This window comes from Pseudorca crassidens, chromosome 16, assembly GCF_039906515.1.
Source record: "Pseudorca crassidens isolate mPseCra1 chromosome 16, mPseCra1.hap1, whole genome shotgun sequence".
Classification (NCBI taxonomy): Eukaryota; Metazoa; Chordata; class Mammalia; order Artiodactyla; family Delphinidae; genus Pseudorca; species Pseudorca crassidens.
This window is the reverse complement of record NC_090311.1, coordinates 46,627,501-46,645,741: the sequence shown is the minus strand read 5'-3', so window position 1 is coordinate 46,645,741 and position 18,241 is coordinate 46,627,501. Positions and strand designations below refer to the sequence as shown.

At 45.7% G+C, this 18,241-nt stretch overlaps 1 protein-coding gene across 2 annotated transcripts in view; it reads left to right on the top strand.

Annotated features, from left to right (window-relative positions):
• WDFY4 (WDFY family member 4) overlaps positions 1-18,241 on the top strand; it is a 280,347-nt gene that overhangs the window by 220,585 nt on the left and 41,521 nt on the right. For both annotated transcript variants that reach the window (XM_067710249.1, XM_067710248.1), the window contains one exon: positions 17,725-17,767. In XM_067710249.1, coding sequence (XP_067566350.1) covers positions 17,725-17,767 — 43 coding nt within the window. The remainder of the gene's footprint in view (positions 1-17,724; positions 17,768-18,241) is intronic.

The window sequence follows — 18,241 nt, the reverse complement described above, 5'->3', positions numbered from 1 at the left end:
CCAGTAAGCCCACAAAACCACAAAGCATTGCTCAGTTATCATTAGTCACTAGGGAAATGCAAATGGAAATCACAGGTACCACTGCACAGTTACTAAAATGCCTAAAACAAAACAAAACAAAACATAAAAACCAATAATACAAAGATTTGGCAAGGGTGTGGAGCAACTAGAATGCTCATATATTGTTACCGGGGGTTCAAAATGGTACAATCGCTGTGAAAAAGTTTGGCAATTTCTGATAAAATTAACTGTATACTTATCATATGACCCAGCATTCCCCCAACTAGGTATTTACCCTCCAAAAAAACTAAAACCTCATGTTCACACAAAAACTTGTGTTTATAGCTGCTCTCTTCATAATTGCCAAAATCAGAAATAAAAAACCTGAAGGTCTCTCAGTGGATGGATAAGAAATTGTGGCTTATCCTTACAATGGATACTATTAAACATAAAGAGAACAAATCTATTGATACATGCAACAGCTTGGATGACTCTCGGAAGCATCTTGCTGAGTAAAAGAAGACAGTCTTAAAAGTCTGCATCATGAATGATTCCGTTTATACAACATTCTGGAAAAGTCACAACCATAGGTACAGAAACTAGATCAGTGGTTGCCAGGGAATAGGGATGGGGAAGGTTTGACAACAACAGAGCAGCACAAGTGAGTTTTCTGGGGTGTTGGAACTGCCTGTACCTTGACTGTGGTGGTGGTTACGTGAAGCTGTACATGTTAGAGCTCAGAGAACTGTATACAAAAGAAGCAACTTTGCTGTAGGTAAATTTAAATTTTTTAAAAAACTTAAAAATATTTGGGACTCCATAGTCTAGTTCTGTTGTTCTCAGCCTGGCTTGGAAGTCTGTGACTTTTTCATGCCCCCACTCAGGCTTGTTTTGCCCTGTGAAGGGCATCCACACGTGTATCATGTGGGCGCTGCTGGGTATGTATGCGTGTCTACACATGCACACTGCGGGGAACAGCTATACACAAGGTGACATATCAGAAAAACTGTCCTACTGCACTTGAGTTAGAATCTTAATTAAAAAAAATATGGACTGAGATCAGGGGAGCCTGAGTTCTGATCATGTTTATCAATGATTTCTCATGGTAAGGTTGCCAGACTTAGCCAATAAAATTGCAAGATGCCCAGTTAAATTTGAGCTTCAGATAAACAGTGGATAGTTTTGAGTATACGTATATCCCAAACATTGCATAGTTCTGTATTTTATTTGACAACTCTATCCCATGGATCTGAAAAAGTAGTAAAGTTTCCTTTGTCCATGATCCTTGTTAGTTCTTTGGGACTAATTTAAGCCAACTCCGTGTGCTTATTCCTGCATTCATTCATTCATTTGTACACTCAATTCAGTAAGTGTATCGAGAGCCTACTAGGTACCAAGCCTATGTGTTATTTATACAGGTGAACAGTAAGTGGGGCCAGTCTCTAAGCTCAAAGAGCTAAAATCTAGGTTGTTACTGATTCTGGCCACCAAATTCCGAGTCCCAAAAAGCCTAGGCTGTCTTTTGTATTTCTTGTATTTAAGATAAAGTTCAGCTGAGGGAGGACAAACACATCAAGTATGGGCAGAAGGGCCTAGATGGGAAGGATGCTTCCAGTAGACTGGAGATCCAGCTAGGTGAGCCCAGCTGTGCCTGGTCCCCCACAGCCCTCCCATGGTAAGAAGCCCTCCCTTCTCTGATGACTGATGGGGAGGAAGCAGCATGGGGCTGTCCACAGGGACTTCTCCATTAAGGAGCTTCTCCCCACCAGGTCCTTTGGCTCAGAGCCTGCTCATTCATTCATCACCTGCAGGCAAAGTAGGGGCTGGCCGGGATAAGCAGCTCACCTCCTCCTCAGTGCATCCGGGCCCCCAGACAGCCCCAGGCCCTCAGTGCATCTGGGCCCCCAGACAGCCCCCACCCTCTTCATGCTTCTCCTCAGGGCCGCTTTACCTGGCTGGGACCCTTGCTTTTGGTTGTGGAGGGCAGGGTGTGTTGCTCAGGGTCCATTCTGACCCCTCTAAGCTGTGAGAACCACTAGAAGCAGACCAGTGCCGGGAGCCCCCAAAGCCCAGGGACACCCCTTTTCTTATACAACTCTGAGTGGTCAGCATCCTGCCCAGGTCTGCCCACTGGGTAGGAGAGTAAGTATTGGCAAAAGAAGTGTGAAACTGATGATCTTTCAATACAGCTAAATCTGATTAGATGAACTGTTATTATCAATTCATAGTGTCCTCAAATATCAGCATGGGATCAGTCCACACCAGGGAAGCTGGCAACTATAGAGAGAAAGAAATGTCAATAGATAATCAGATAGATGGATAGGTAGATAAATGAACAGACAGGTGGACGAACAGACAGATAGATGGGTAGTCAAATAATAGATTGCATTTCACGTGAACAGCTTGGAAACCCAAATATGAGAAGTTTCTAAATGTACTTTTTGTCTTGTACAATTGGTTTTTATACTTTAGGAAAACTGGACCAGTTGGTTTGACTTTAATTTCTAATTAATTTTTCTATCTAGTCATTGTGAATCAAACAGCATGGTGGGACACCCCATGGATATCTAAATTAAAAATGTAATGGCAACTTATATTTTAATGCCATCAGAATATTTGCAAGCATTTTCAGCTGTAAGATCATTATCTTCTCTATGATACTAGAGTTTATCTGATGCTTCACACTCATGTGTGTGTGTGTATATATATATATATATATATATATATATATACACACACACACATATATATATATATATATATATTTTGTGTGTGTGTGTGTGGTACGCAGGCCTCTCACTGTTGTGGCCTCTCCCATTGCGGAGCACAGGCTCCGGACGCGCAGGCTAAGCGGCCATGGCTCACGGGCCCAGCTGCTCTGCGGCATGTGGGATCTTCCCGGACTGGGGCACGAACCCGTGTCCCCTGCATCAGCAGGTGGACTCTCAACCACTGTGCCACCAGGGAAGCCCTCATGTATATTTTTAAGACTGACTTTGTTTATATATATCTGATATCTTTAAACATCTTGCTAACACAATGTCACAATAATTACTTCACCCTTTTCACCGATGCATTGAGACCAGGATAGACATATTGTACAACTGAAACCCCCAAAGTCACCGTCAATATTTGGGACTAACTTCATAACAAGCTTTCTGCCATGTGGATGAGAAATGTCTTTTGCTTGTGGGATATCTCTTAAGGGGAAGTAATGCAAGCTTCCCTCAGTGAAGTCACTCATTCAAACGTCATTATTCTTTCTCCCAACTCTCATAAGACCCATTCACTAGATATGTAAGGGGAGAGCCTCGCCTCTGCTGTGACTTCCCATGAGCCTTCAGGTCACTCCCTGTGCCCTCCACCCCTTCCCAGAATGAGCTGTTCGTTCATGTGAAAAGCCCTGTGGCAGGTGGAGACGTGAGTGGTCACTGCAGGGCTCTCTGTTGAGTGGGTGTGTCTAGAACCTCTGCCAGACCTCTAAAACAGGCACGAATGTTCAACTCAGGCATCGTCTGCACTGGAGGAAAGAATTACTGTTTGTCCGGCACCCACTCTGGGCCAGGAACTGTGTGCTCTACTACTTGCTTTACAATTTTGTCTGCTTTTTGGAGTATAGACTCACTGAGGTATAACCATTAAGTGGTTTTATTGTTTCCACCTCTGCCCCCAGCTACATTATATCGAGCCCTGCTTTCCTGTGAGCAGAAGGACAGATTGCTAGGAAGGGGACAGACTAGAGGCAGAAAGATTTCTGTGCAGCTCACAGCAATACCGCCACCACTGGCAGAGATGATGGAGAGAATGACAGCAGGAGAGAGATGTGGACAGTGGGGGTAGAGTCTTACAGGGACCCCACAGTTATGGGGGTTTTCCGACATCAATTTTGGAAATGCTTCACAATGTCAAGAGCCACTTACTACTCTTCGTTCAGGTGATATGTACCAAAGTATTGCAGGCGTGCTGCTGGACCATTTCTGTATCTCTAATCTCCATAGTAATTATGCAAAGTGTCAGTCCTATTTTTAATATAGGAGAATTGGGGCTCAGAGAAGTCAAGTGCCTTCCCCAAGTTCACAAGACAACACAGCTCAGGCAAACCTAGGCTACCTAGCTATTACACACCTACAAGCCTAGGTGTGTAATACCGAAGTTTGTGATCATCCCACTACGCTATCCCGCCTCTCTTTTCCTTCTGTTGCCTTTTCTTTAGGCTTGTTGCCTGTTATCCCACTGTCCAGGGACCAATGTGTGGGGTGCTTGTTTTCATAGATATATATGTGTGTATATATCTGAATATAGCTGAATAATACGGATTTTAAACATATTCTACTAGTGGAGTCATGTAAGTGTAAGAGCGTGGAGATTGACAAGGAGAGAAGGAGGTAGAGAGAGAGGAACAGTTTAAAGGGTACATGTAATGCCACCAGCCAGTTCAGTTAGTGGGCCTGTGCCCCAGGTGGGCGGTGATAGAGACAGGAATCTGTTGTTCCTCGGCCCCGCCAGTCCCCACGAGCCCCCGTGGTGTGAGCTTCCTGTAAAGATGCAGGTTTTCGCCCAGCATGGCCCCACAGCCCTGGCCCACAGCATTCCCACGTGCCCACCAGAGAAGCCGGCCCTCTGCTGCCCTGGGCCGGTGTGGGGAGGCGGGGGGAGGGCTGCCGGCTGTGCAGGGCCCTGAGAAGCTGTGTGCAGCCACCAGAAGTGTGATTTTCACAGCGTGGGCTCACTTGGACACCTAACACTTGTAAGATGCACTTCCGCGGTTCCCAAACAGCAGGCCTTCTCTGAGTGTGGGTCCTACGATGCGCTCCACCCCCTACAGCCCCCAGCACACACATTCTCTCCGCCAGCCCTTAGAGGCCCTTCATGCTTCCTTCACACAGCAGGCGCCCTCCAGTTCACCATTTCATTCAGTCCTCACAGCTCTCCTCTGAGGTAGGAATATTCCTCCCACCCAAAGATAAGGACCTGGGGGTGGGGTGGGTGTAAAGTGGTTTATCCAAGCTCACACCGCTCGCCTTACTCCAGGGCTTCTGGGTGGGATGTTCTTTCCGTGACATCAGAGCTACAGCACACAGAGTGTCTGTGTGGAAATTATTAGGTTCACTTCATTTGGCAATTATCTGGTTAATTTGATCCACGCAGTGCTAAGGGTCTTATATTATGCATGTGTACCTTCCTCTACCCCTAATGTTGTGTACTTCTGCAACCTCAGCACCAGTGTGGGTCTGCACATGTGCTGCCTGGGAAGCCATCATCTGTCAGACTGCCCTCTTCCCCCTGGCCGGTAATAAGAATTCAACTTTTATTTGGAGCAAAAGTTCCCAGGGGGTCACATGGCCCAATAACAAAAGATGATGATTTCTTATTGGTTTAATAGCATCTATTTTGTAATTCTGAATGTACTCTGTTTTAATTGGATTTGTTAAAGGAACAAAAGGGAATAGGTGCCTTACAATTAAAATAAAATGTTAAGGTTATTAGTTTAACAGACTAGAAATGCCTTGTTCATCAACCAACACATTCAAAGCACACAAAGCAACCTTGACACCCGGAAAACAAAGCACCAAAGTCAGTGCTGGCACCTTTAAATCCCAAGAGGTGAGCATTAATTCAATTTCAATCACCGTGGTTTAAGCACTGCTATTGCCAGACGGACCCGATTGCATTCTCTCCTCACAGCCGTGGCTTCCATTGCAGATAAGGAAGCTGGGCTCAGAGAAGTGGCTTGGCAGGGCGAAAAGCGCAGGGGCTTTAGACCCACGTGGGTCGCCACCCAGCTCCCCATTTACTGTCAGGTGACCCTGAACAGTCTGTGGAGCCTCACTGAGCTTCAGCCCCGACTTCCGTAAATGGGATAACAAAAGTGGCTGCTTCTGAAGGGTGGCGTGTGGGTGAGTGAGAGCCTCGGAGGACTTTGCTGTGACGGTAGGGGATGGAGTGCAGGGAGGAGTCACAGCTGGACAGGACAGCACAACTGATGACAGTGGAGCCAGCGCTCCAGGATTCCAACTGGGTAAAACCCTGATTCAGACGCCACAGCCCAGCGTACTTACTTGCTGGGGCATTCCCACCTCCCAGGTGCAGACCTCAAATTACTTTATTGGGAGGACAAAGAGATATAGCTCCTTTGAGGCACAGAGCCACCCACGCACCCAGGATCGCAGAGTGGGGGGCATTTCTCAAGTGCCCAGTGATATGTGCATTCTTTCTGCACCATGACCCCATCTGGCCCCAGTGAGAACTTGCTGAGGGGTGGACATGGCACAGACCCAGGTGTACCCAGCTGTGTGCACTGGCCAGCCCCGTGGTGCGGTACTTCCATTTGCCGTACAACAGTCCCTAGCTCCGAGGAAAGCTTTGCTGTAAACCCGCCTACCTGTGAAGTTGTGAGATACCTTGAAGGGGAGCCCTGAGGATCAACTGTAAGGGAACAGCCAAACCTTCCCTGGCTCTTTGGAATTCATTTCTTCATCAGTAGTTCACTTTGGATAACTACTATCAACGAGGCGCTGATTTATGCAGCAAACTAAATGAAGGCTCTGCTCACATCCTAAAAGGGAGATGAACCAAAGCAGACAAACAACACCAGGTGGCGAAGAGCGCGCCAAGAACAGAAAGAGCAGGGGCAAAAGAAATAAGAGAGAGGTGTTGGGAGGTGTGGTCTTTTGAAGAGGTGACCAGGAAGGGCATCTTTGAACAGAAGACATCTGAGCAGAGATGGAAGGAAGTGAGGATGCAGGGAGGCAGGGAGGGGGTTTCAGATAGAGGATGCTCCAGATGGAAAGGCTCTGTGACAGAGGGATGGGGAGGGACAGCATGAGGGTGGGAGAAGGAAGGAGGGAGGGAGAGAGGAAGGAAGGGAGGCCAAAGACATGATTTTAAAAAAACAAAACCCAGGGCAGACATGATCTGGCGTATTTTTCAAATGATACTTCAGCTGTTGTGAGAAAAATCTCCAGGGCGTGTCAAACCAAGGAGAGAAGGCCAGTCCCTACACTTCCCCCAGAGTGACCACAGACAGGGCCGTGCCCTCTCCTCTCTAATTTCTACCTGAGCCAGGAGGAAACCCAGCCCCGGGACAGCCCCATGCTCTCCTGAGTCTCCGACAAGCTTGGCCATGCTAGAGAGTCAGGGGAGGGGGGCGTGGTACGCAGCCACTCTTGTTTCCCTCTAGAGATGTTCTCTCAGAACCAGCAAGCCCACCACTGCACTGAAACCTCTCGGTCAAGCACAGATGACTGTGATATAAAAACCACATAGCCTTTTACATATGGGTGACAGCAGTATGGTGCAATGTGTGTGTGTGTTTATTTAAACCTCAGCTAAACTTTCCCCCCATCCAGAGGTGAAGGGCATTGGAAGGACCATGGTCTCATTTTTAAAGGGATACTTTAGGTTAAAGAAAAAGGGTGCAAAAGGATGGTTTGGGGCTCTTTGTATGTAAGGCACCTGTCTTTCAAAAATGCTGTGACTTCTGATCCTTTTTCTGTAGAAATATTTTCTGAATTCACGTTTCCCTTTTCTCCTTGAGTCTTTATCAGGCTTATTTGAAGTTATTACTAAAACATTCAGGACTATCATTAAGAAGAGAGAACCCTTTTCGGGCGACTTTGGACAAATAGATACAACTTGCTAGGAATGATGTGAACAAAGGCAGCATAGCGGCCCACACTTTGTTTAGGACAGGGAAGCTCTTCAGCATTTTACAAATAGGGATATTACCCATGTATTAGCCATTCTGTCTGTTCCCTTCCTGTTATGTGTAAAGTAACTCAATAGAAGACAGGCACTTGGACAGCAGGGAATGTGGAGGCTTTGAGGCCAATAGAACTGGGCTCCATCCCCACCTTCACTGCCAACCTGGTTTTAATCATGAGCTCAGTTTACTGATCTGCAAAATGGGTTAGAAAATTGCAAGTTGTTGTGAAGAGTAGATGAAGTGATGAGTGTATGTTAAGTGACTAGTGTGCACTGGGTACTCAGTGAATGGTAATCTGGTTCCTGGCACCTTTATGATGGTAAATAATGCTGATAGAGTCACCAAACAGCACCATATTGATTGCCTCCCTCAAATTAGTAGCCCCAAGACACTCCCCACTGATCATTAATCCCAGATGTAGGATTTGTGGAACAATCTTTGCTGATTCCCAAGCACAAAGGTCTTTGCAGCCTTTTAAACACAAATTATTAGTAATAATAGTGATAATAACAAAAGAAAAGAAATGTAACAGCAACTTGTAGATATGATAATACCTTTGTCCACTTTTAACCTCTAGAGCTTGCTAGAGCCCAGGCAACTCACTTGCTCATTCATTCATTCATTCATTCATTTGTTCAACAGTTTGTACTCGAGTCATTCTACAGGTCAGGTCAGATGAGAAGATATGCAGTGAGCACGACAGACATGTTTCTCGTGAAACTCCTATTTTAGGAGAAGCAAATCAAGCAAGAAAAACAAAACAAACAAAAAGAGCCAAGATTATGTCAGGTGGTTTAAATGCTCTGCAAAAAATAAAACCTGATGATGTGAAAGGGAACACCCAGGGTCAGGAGAGAATGTTGATGGGGGCGGGCGGGGGGGGACTAATTTAGACTGAGATAGATGGGGAAGTCCTCTCCCAGGTGACGTTTGTGCTGAGACTTGAACACTAAGAGGCCATGTGGGAGGATTTGGGGAAGAACACCCCCAGAAAGGGGCATACCAAGTGCAAAGTCCTAACAGTGGGGAGAAAAAGGAGATGCGGGGGTGGCTGGAGCAGGGTCAGCAAGGAGAGGGTCGAAGATGAAGACAGAGGACTTTATGGAAGGTACGATACGTTGCGTGCATTATCTCATTTAATTCATCCAGCCCACTTAACAGGTAACGCGCCGAGCCCCAGAGCACATCCCTTGCCAAAGTCACGCGCTAGTCAAGCAGAGCCAGCCCTTGTCTGTGGGCTTCATTGCCATTTGGCATATCCATGAAAATTTGACTTGACAACGTCAAACTTTGGCTCTATGGGCCGACAAGGAAGCTCCTGACTCATCATGTTTTCCAGACACTACCCTACACTGAGCTAGATCCTGTGGAAACGTTCATAGCAGCCCAGGTCAAGCCCCATCCTTAAGGCTCATCTGTCACTGAAAAGAAGGCACGCGTGTGTTTTCTCACCCGGCTCTGGGGGTTGACATGAGTTCTATTATGTGAGACAGGTAGAGAGCTCAAAAATTGAAAATTGGCAATGAATCCAACTGGCCATGAGCTGAAAGCTGGTGATGGTTGGTGCAGCCCATCATGCCCACTTGGAGGGGCGTGGTTCAGCTGCACGCCTCATGTTCTAAGAGTACCAGGGACCAGGAAATATCACCTAGCTTTGATGAAGACCCACCCAGATGATGGGTAGAGGGAAAGAGCATGAAGTCCTCCCCTTTTATCAGCATTGCCAAGCAAAGAGCGGTGGGCAACAGTAGGAGACCCTTGGAGCCCCAAGAGGAAGCTGGCACCGCCAAGCACCAGGCCTTAAAGGTCCGTCTCTAGACAACAGTAGGGCCCAGGCACACTGAAGACTGGACAGGGGCAGCCTCAGCTCCTCCCTTCCCCCTCCAGGCTGAGGCTCAAGCCCAGAGTCACCCCAGCTTGAAGACCAGTCAGAGCTGTGTCCCTCCCTAGTTGTGTGACTTAGCACACGTTTCCTGACCTTTCTGACTCCCCATTTCTTCACAGGAGAGCTGGTCATCAGCACCTGGTTCACATAACAGCCATACGGTTTGTAAATGTATTGAGAACCTACTGTGTGCCAGACCGTTTGCAAATCAATTTAACACATTCAGATTAGATTCCTGCCTTCAGACTGCGGGTATGGATTATACTGACCACCTGCTCTGGGCCAGGCATTTTAAAGACACTGTAAATAATTCTTCCACCTGCCTGATCTATTTATTGTTTTTCATCTCCACTGGACAGATACGGTGCCTGAGGCTCAGAGAGGCCAAGTAGCTTGTCCAAAGTCACGAAGACTCAAAGTAGGGGCACCTACCTTTGCCTGTTGTGGAAATAGAGGCGTGAGGCGTGATTCTAGTGTGTTCCATGAAGAATTCCTCCTTATGAGGCCCAGCCCAGCCTAGGACTCAACCATTTGTTCGTGGGCTGCAGTGTTCAGGATCACTCGTAGAAATGGTTTGCCTCCAGACTTCTCAAAAGACAGACTGTGCTCCAAACCCCAGCACAGTCAGCAGAAATCAGGTGAGGTCTGCTGAGGTTGCCTCCACAGGCTGCAGCCTCCTAGCTGAACGAGCACTGCAGCTTCCTTAAAGGGATAACTGGGTGGGTGATGAAGCAGTTCAAACACTAGTCTCCACCTGCTTGTGGAGCAGGAAACAACGTTCAAAGAGACTGAGACTTTGGAAAGATCATAATGCATGACCCCAAAGCCCTACAGATTCCCGCACTAACCTCCCAAACTTGTCCATGGCCCAGGCGCCGGAGAACGCCCAGCTGGGTCCCCAGCTAGCTGCCCTTCCTGCCTGGGGCTCGGGGCCAGCTTCCTCCTCTCCTACATAATGAATTAGCTGGTGTCTGGGGTTTGTAACTAAAGCACACCAGGAGAACAGCCATTTCCAAAGTTGCTTACTCAAAAAGCTGAGAGAAAAAGAGTTTGAAGAGGTTGTAGTTTGGCAAAGTTAAAGTAAAATAAATGCAACCAGAGGAAAACTTACCCTGTTCTGCCGGTTCTTCCTCCTCAACTGTGAAACTTTGTCACCAGGCAACAAGAGACCTGCGACCTGGTGTTAATTAGCATAATCTTGACGCCAGCCTGCAAGGTGAGAGAACACAGTGCCAAAAGGGTCTGCAGGACAGGGTCTGGGGCCCCTGGGGCTTGCAGTGGGCTTCTTCCTGGCTTCCCCAAGCAGTGCCCTGGGGATTACAATACCAGGACGGCTGCTTTCCATGGCGACCTCCAGAAGTAGACGTTGCGAACAGAGGGGAAAGAACCATGTTTGCCTCTTTGAAGGGACAAGTGTCTTACTTCTATAGCATTGAGTCCCATGAAATATCATTCGACTTCCTTGTAATTTGCCCCAGTATTTCTTTCTGCTCTTTGGTTTTTGAGAGGGCTGTCTTTTATCTATTTATTTGAATTTAATTATTTCTTGCAGTTTTCTTTGCGCCCTTTTCCCATGATTAGATCAGAGTGACTATAATGCTCATAAAAATCAGACATGCAATAATGATTTTTTCTTAATTAATATTATGCCACTCTGCTAGTATGTAGTTTCTAAACTCGACATTTTGAATGAATGTGCAATACTGAATCTGGTGGACTTTGCTTTTCCTGTTCTTTCCAGTTTGGCACTATCATGAATAAGGCTGCAAGGAAGATATCTGGGCATTTATAGTCTTTTTGTTCAGTTTCTTTTCCTTTAAATTAAATTCCCAGAAATTGAGAAATTTGGCAAAAAGGATAAATGTTAAAATTATTTTGCAAATAATAAAATAACATTGTAGAACAATTAGAAAATACATATATAGAAACAAAAATATAAAAACACTCTAAATTGTATTACCCAGGTTGAATTTTAAAAATAAATAATTAGCAAATAAATAATTTGAAATGCAAACTTAACCCAAGCAATGAAAATTTTGGCAAGTACAAAAAAGCAAAATGAAAAAGTTTAAATTAAAAAATATAATAAATCATTAAATCAGAAATATAATTAACTATAAAATTTTTTAAATACATGAACACCACCACCATCCTATTTAATCCAAAATGAAAGAAAATAGATCATTTAATTTAGACATTAAATGGATTTAACATAATGAGCAAATGAAGATAACTAGAAAATTAAAAGTTACCTGAACTCCTACAACTTAGTGCATTTCTAATTAGAATATTCAAAAAGCACGTAATTTAAATTAGAAAATAAGTAATCTGAAAGTCATAAAACACAAATAAGCAAAACTAAAATCAGTACTTTAAGGGAGAAAATACACAAGGAAAATACTTTTAAAAATTTTTTTTAAGTTTTAAAAATTTTATTGAAGTATAGTTGATTTACAATGTTGAGTTAATTTCTTCTGTACAGCAAAGTGATTCAGTTATACATATATATTCTTTTTCATATTTTTTTCCATTATGGTTTGTCACAGACTATTGAATATAGTTTCCTGTGCTATACAGTATGACTCTGTTGTTTATCCGTCCTATATATAATAGTTTGCCTCTGCTAACTCCAGACTCCCAGTCCTTCCCTTCCCTACCCCCCTCCACCTTGGCAGCCACAACTCTGCTCACTATATCTGTGAGTCTGTTTCTGTTTTGTAGATATGTTGATTTGGATCACATTTTAGATTCCCCATATAAGTGATATCATATGGTATTTGTCTTTCTCTTTCTGACTAACTTTGCTTAGTATGATAATCTGTAGGTCCATCCATGTTGCTGCAAATGGCATTATTTCATCCTTTTTGATGGCTGAGAAATATTCCATTGTATGTATATACTACATCTTCTTTATCCATTCATCTGTCAGTAGACATTTAGTTTCCCTGTCTTGGCTATTGTGAATAGTGCTGCTGTGAGCATAGGGGCACATGTATCTTTTCGAATTATGATTTTGTCTGGGTACATGCCCAGGAGTGGGATTGCTGGATCATATGGCAACTCTGTTTTTAGTTTTTTGAGGAACCTCCATACTATTTTCCATAGTGGCTGGACCAATTTACATTCCCATCAACAGTGTAAGAGGATTCCCTTTTCTCCACACCCTCTCCAGCATTTGTTATTTGTAGACTTTTTAATGATGGCCATTCTGACTGGTGTGAGGTGGGTCCTCACGGTAGTTTTGATTTGTATTTCTCTAATAATTAGCAATGTTGAGCATCTCTTCATGTGCCTATTGGCCATCTGTATTTCTTTTTTGGAGAAATGTCTATTTAGGTCTTCTGCCCATTTTTCCATTGGGTTGTTTGTTTTTCTGTTGTTGAGTTGTATGAGGTGCTTGTCTATTTTGGAAATTAAGCCCTTGATTGTATCATTTGCAAATACTTTCTCCCATTCCGTAGGTTGTCTTTTCGTTTTGTTCATGGTTTCCTTTGCTGTGCAAAAGCTTGTAAGTTTGATTAGGTCCCACTTGTTTAGATAAATACATTTTAAAATACAGATATGTAAAACCTTATAAAAATTAAAGCCACTCAGTTTCAGCATCTAGAGGTAACTTTATGTTATATAAACTTCCAGACTTTTCATGCATTGACAGCATCAGGTTTATGGCATGGTTGTGCAATAATCATTTGATAATTTTGCTCATGTTCATTTCTAACTCCAAATATACACAAGTTACCAATTTGTCAGGTAACTGACCTCTAATCCAGCCAGAACAAAGATTTTTGTTGTCGTTTTATTAATTTGCTTGTGTGCGCTTGTCTTCAGAGTCAGGGCCTGGGGTCAAGGAGTGGTCCAGCAAGCGCTCTGCACAGCCCGATGTGCTGGGCTTTCATGGGTGCCTGCACCAGGCTTCAGCAAACCCTTATGAGCTTCCCTAGTCTGCAGTCCATCTCTTACCCCACCTCCATTTCCACATCTGAAGATGGAGATCATGGCTATCTCATTGAGTCGTTGTGAAAATTAGACAATTGACAAAAAGTCTTTGCAGTTTCCAGTGCATTAGACAATTATTATTATTGTTTGTATGCAAAATTTCTACATGTTAAAGAAATAAAGACAGGAAGTTATAATAGAAATATTACAGAAGGTCAATATCCTGTTAATTCAGGAGGACATCTCTGAACTGCAAGAACGCCTGTCTATTAATGGATTTCTGTTGACCTACAGTCTAGGTCTGAAAACTAGGCTAAACTCAGATTTGCTTCTGAGGAGGGAAAAAGGAGCGGGAGTGTGTTTCTATTACCAGCCTCTTGGCTCCTCGTGGAAAACTCTGCCCACCCCACAGACTGCTTCCCCAGCATGCTCCTCCAGAGCGCACCCAGGCAAGAGGCAGGGCAAGATGCTGGCCAGGACTTGCCCTGTCTTGAGGCACAGCACAGACCGTTAGTAGACACGTTTCTAGTTTGCCAGGATGAGTGAATTTTCTTCTCCTTGTGGTCTGTGTTTTCTTGACACCCATGGGTTACTCACTAACCCATTTCACCATGGCCTCATAACTGTTTTGCAAGTAGAAAAGACACAGGAGAATTTAGAGAGGCATCAGTCTTTTTAAACATGTCCACTTCAGTTCAGGAGGCCCAGTTTCCCTGTGGGACCTCCCTGGATGTATGCGAGGTTACTCTCTTAGTGCCTAAGGACTAGCCATAGCCCGCTAGTCCCAGAGGTGAGGAGGAGGAGGATGGGCAGATCTCCCACCCCTTCCTGGGCTGAGATGAGTTCCTTGGCAGAGACCCTTTGGGCCTGGACTAGCCCACCCTCTGAAGGCCCCTGGTAGGCTTCTCTGCCAGACTCCCTAGGGAAGATGTGAGTTCCTGGGCTGTGCCCTGGCTCACTCTGGGAGACAGGCTCAGGGTAGAGTGGAGGTATCAGTCAGGTGGAGCTGGACCAAAGGGGCAGAGTCAAAGGCAAGACGCTGAGGCAAGCCATGGGCACTGAAGGAGGAGTAGGAAATGCCCCAAGGCCACGTGACGGCAGCACTCACGCTTCAGACCACTTCTAGTTCAAGGACACAGATGTGATTTAAAGTGAAGCAGTGCAGACAAAAATCACCTCTGAAAATAGGGAAGAATTTGGACCCAGCCTAGCGGTTGACCACACACAAAGTTCAGCTTGAAGATAGTGCCCCACCTTTGGAAGTCATCCAGAGCAGTTTAGATACCTGTCTTGGGATGGGAGTGAGGTTGGTAAGATGTCCTCTGTGGGCCCACCGTGCTAGGCCACCTTCAGGTTAGACAGAGTGACCTACCTAGTCCTCAGTGACTTTGAACTCATCCATTCTTCTCCACACCATCCCTGGTTGCCCAAGGGCCTGGACTCTTACCCCATAGACTCCATGGCAAACCCTGAGCTGACAGAGCAGGAGATCTGATTCACAGCTGGCACAGTTATTCTAAGATCTTACGGAGTGGTACTGGCAGAACAAAGCAGGTCTTGACCAGAAGCAAGTCTTCACTTTTACACCACACTCTTCTTCCTCCCAGAGTAAAAAGAAAATCGGCCCTGCTCTCGGATAGCATCAACATCAACTAGAACTATGCCCATTGAGGGAGCCCTGTGTCCACACCTGTGCTAGCCTGTTCCAGACCCATGGTTACACTTGCTCCCCAGCACTCCTGGGTCAGCCATGTTTGAAGGATGAGGTAACAGTAGTTCAGAGCAGTCAGGTGGTGGGGGCAGGATTTGAACCCAGGTTCTGGTGACTCCAAACCAGTGGTCTTTCCCATGCTGCCTCCCTTGGACCTTGGAAGGGCTTTAGAAAGCCAAGAGCCATCTCTGGCACCTTGTTTAATATAAAATTTACACTGTAATAATGGAATAGTGCAGTGTATCAACTCTTAAAGAAATACTTTAATCACCAGATATTTACAAAATTCACATAAACCATTCCAAGAGTTCTGTAATTGCCTTCAGATGAACATGAATTTTTTAAAAAAATTTTTTCAAAGAGAACTCACCTTTGGTGAGGTGTCTAGATGCTGGTAATGGCGTTTTTTTTCTGATGGTAATGAAATGATAGATCTTCCTTGGAGCTCATGGCTGATGAAATGAGCAGTGGGATGGTAAATTGCCTTTATCTTCCGCACACCATTCCGCCGGATGGCGATGTCACAAAAGACCACAGATAAAATTCTAGAACTCTTTATGAAAAAGAAAAACAGGCTGTCTCATTTCCTGGATCTTAACGGGCACAGTTTGCTCCCCTATTCCCCTTCCACTGTCAGATTTCTAAAATAAAGTAGCAAGACTCGCAGCTTTGCCATACCAGCTCCACATCCTTGTAGCTCAGCCCCACATCCTCAGAAGGGCTCAGAACACGTTCTTTTCCGAGGTGGTCCACTTGGCTGTCTCCAGCCTGGGCTCGTCCTCATTCACAACGTTCAAAGCAGTCTGCCTTCTGGAACTGGGGTGGTGGCGGGCTCACAGTCAGGGCGGGAAAGCCAGATCTTCACCTGAGCCTTTGCAAGCTAATGCAGTAAATGGGACCATGTTTTTGCCTGTTTGCTGTTGTTACTGTCTGCCTGAATAAAATGGCCCAAAAGGATGATTTCTCTACTGGGGGGAAGAGGTGAATCCCAGCCAGGGAGTTGCTTTCTGTTTATGGGAAGTCTGCCAAGGAAAGTATTGAATGAGGAAGGGTGGGGAGCCCAGAACAGATGATGTGACAGCACTGCTGTGACGGGAAGATGAAGAGTCGCTGCCCCTGCTGGGGCTCTCGGGGAGCCAGGCCTTGTCCACACGAATGCCTGAAGCACCCTGGTGCCGTCCCCGTGGGTGGAACGTCCCCGTGGGATGCATGTGAGGGCGGGGTCTGTGGGTTCCTGAGCAGCACTGAGGCAGAGGGCATGGCTGGAGAGACGCAGGACTTGGTTTGGTTCAGTGGAACAGCCTGAACAAGAACCTGGTTTGGGGAGTAGAAGGGGAGTCTCAGGGAGACAGAGGGGGCAAGAAAACACAGCTAGAAAAGGAACCAAGTGACCTCAGAGGCCGAGGAACTGGGCCCTACAAATTCCTGCTGAGCGGAAGGGGCATTTCACATGGAGAAGGTTCCTTCCCACGCCCTCCCCAGCACTGCATCCTGTTACACTTTTACATTCTCCCCTACCACATGGGTCAAAAATGGTGTTTCTTTGGTTTGAATTGTGTTTCTTAATTGTATTTGTGGAAACAGAAATCGGTACAGCCTCTTAAGAGGACAATTTGACAATATGTAGCACACTTGAAAATTCTCATAGTGTTTAACCTAGCAGTACCATTGCCTGAGACGCGTCTCATGGTTACACTCGCAGAGATTCAAGGCATGAAATCATCATGAGATGTAAGTCTCATAAGTCACAGAGATTTATGTCCGAAGATGATCACAGAAACATCATTTGTGAGGACAAAGCCCAGCACGGGGGAGGCTGCCACGAGTTCCCATCCATCTGTACGAGGGTGTCCTGCTGTTGTGGCCACAGGGCAATGTGGGCCGCCTCCACCGTGCCGTCAGGCCAAGGAAGCCGGGAGGAGACTCGCGCAGATAAGATGATCCCACATACCAAAAACATTTGTTTAAAAACTACTTGCGCATATAGACTGGTATATGGCTAAAACTCTCCTGGAGATTAACTGTGGATACTTCCTGAGTGGGAACAGTGGTTTGTAGACTATTATTTTTATATTTCATGACCTTCCATATTGTTTGCCTTTCTTAACCACACACATATATTCACATGTGACATGTATTCACATGCATGTTGTGCACATGGGCAAAGAAGACCAAGATGCGGCTGTGAAAGCCCAGTGTGGAGTGTGAGGCCCCCGAGCCTGCTTCTGCACGGCCCTGGGGCTCCTCGGGGCCACGCCTCAGGCAGCAGCGCATTCTGCCATTGCATAAGAGCAACAGGGATGGCAAGAGCCCAGCCTTCAGTAGGGCAGCGAGGGGGCAGGGAGAGCTTGGGAAATAATCTTGCTGCCCTGGGAAGTCTGTGATTCTCCTGGGTGCCCTGGCGCTACGATGCCCCAGAAAGTTCCACCTCTTCCCTCATTCATGCCTTGAGATATTTGGTCACCCCCATCATTTTCTGTCCCACAGGAGATACCCCGGCTCCGACAGGACCGTGCTGCAGAAATGGCAGGTAAGTGACCCCTCAGAGGACTCTGGGTCCGAGGAAACCCTCTGGGAATGCAAATCAGCAAATAGCTCAGGCCCCCAGGATGAAGAGAGAAAGCATGTGGATGGATCAGGAGGGATCTTGTTTTTGTTTTTTGTTTTGTTTTCATTTTATTGCTCTTTATTTTATTCTTTATTTTTCTCGGCCACACCACGCGGCGTGTGGGATCTTAGTTCCCTGACCAGGAATCAAACCAGCACCCCCAGCATTGGAAGGTGGAGTCTTAACCACTGGACCGCCAGGGCGGTCCCAGGATCTTGTTTTTTTAATTTGTTAAAACGTCCCAAATATTTCCCTGAAAAGATCTCACTGATTAAAGGCGATTCTTGAGTCAGAGCTGGGGAGTGAGAGAGAGAGAGAGAGAGAGAGTGTGTGTGTATGTGTACACAAACCCTGTATACACACACACACACACACACACACACACACACACATGCT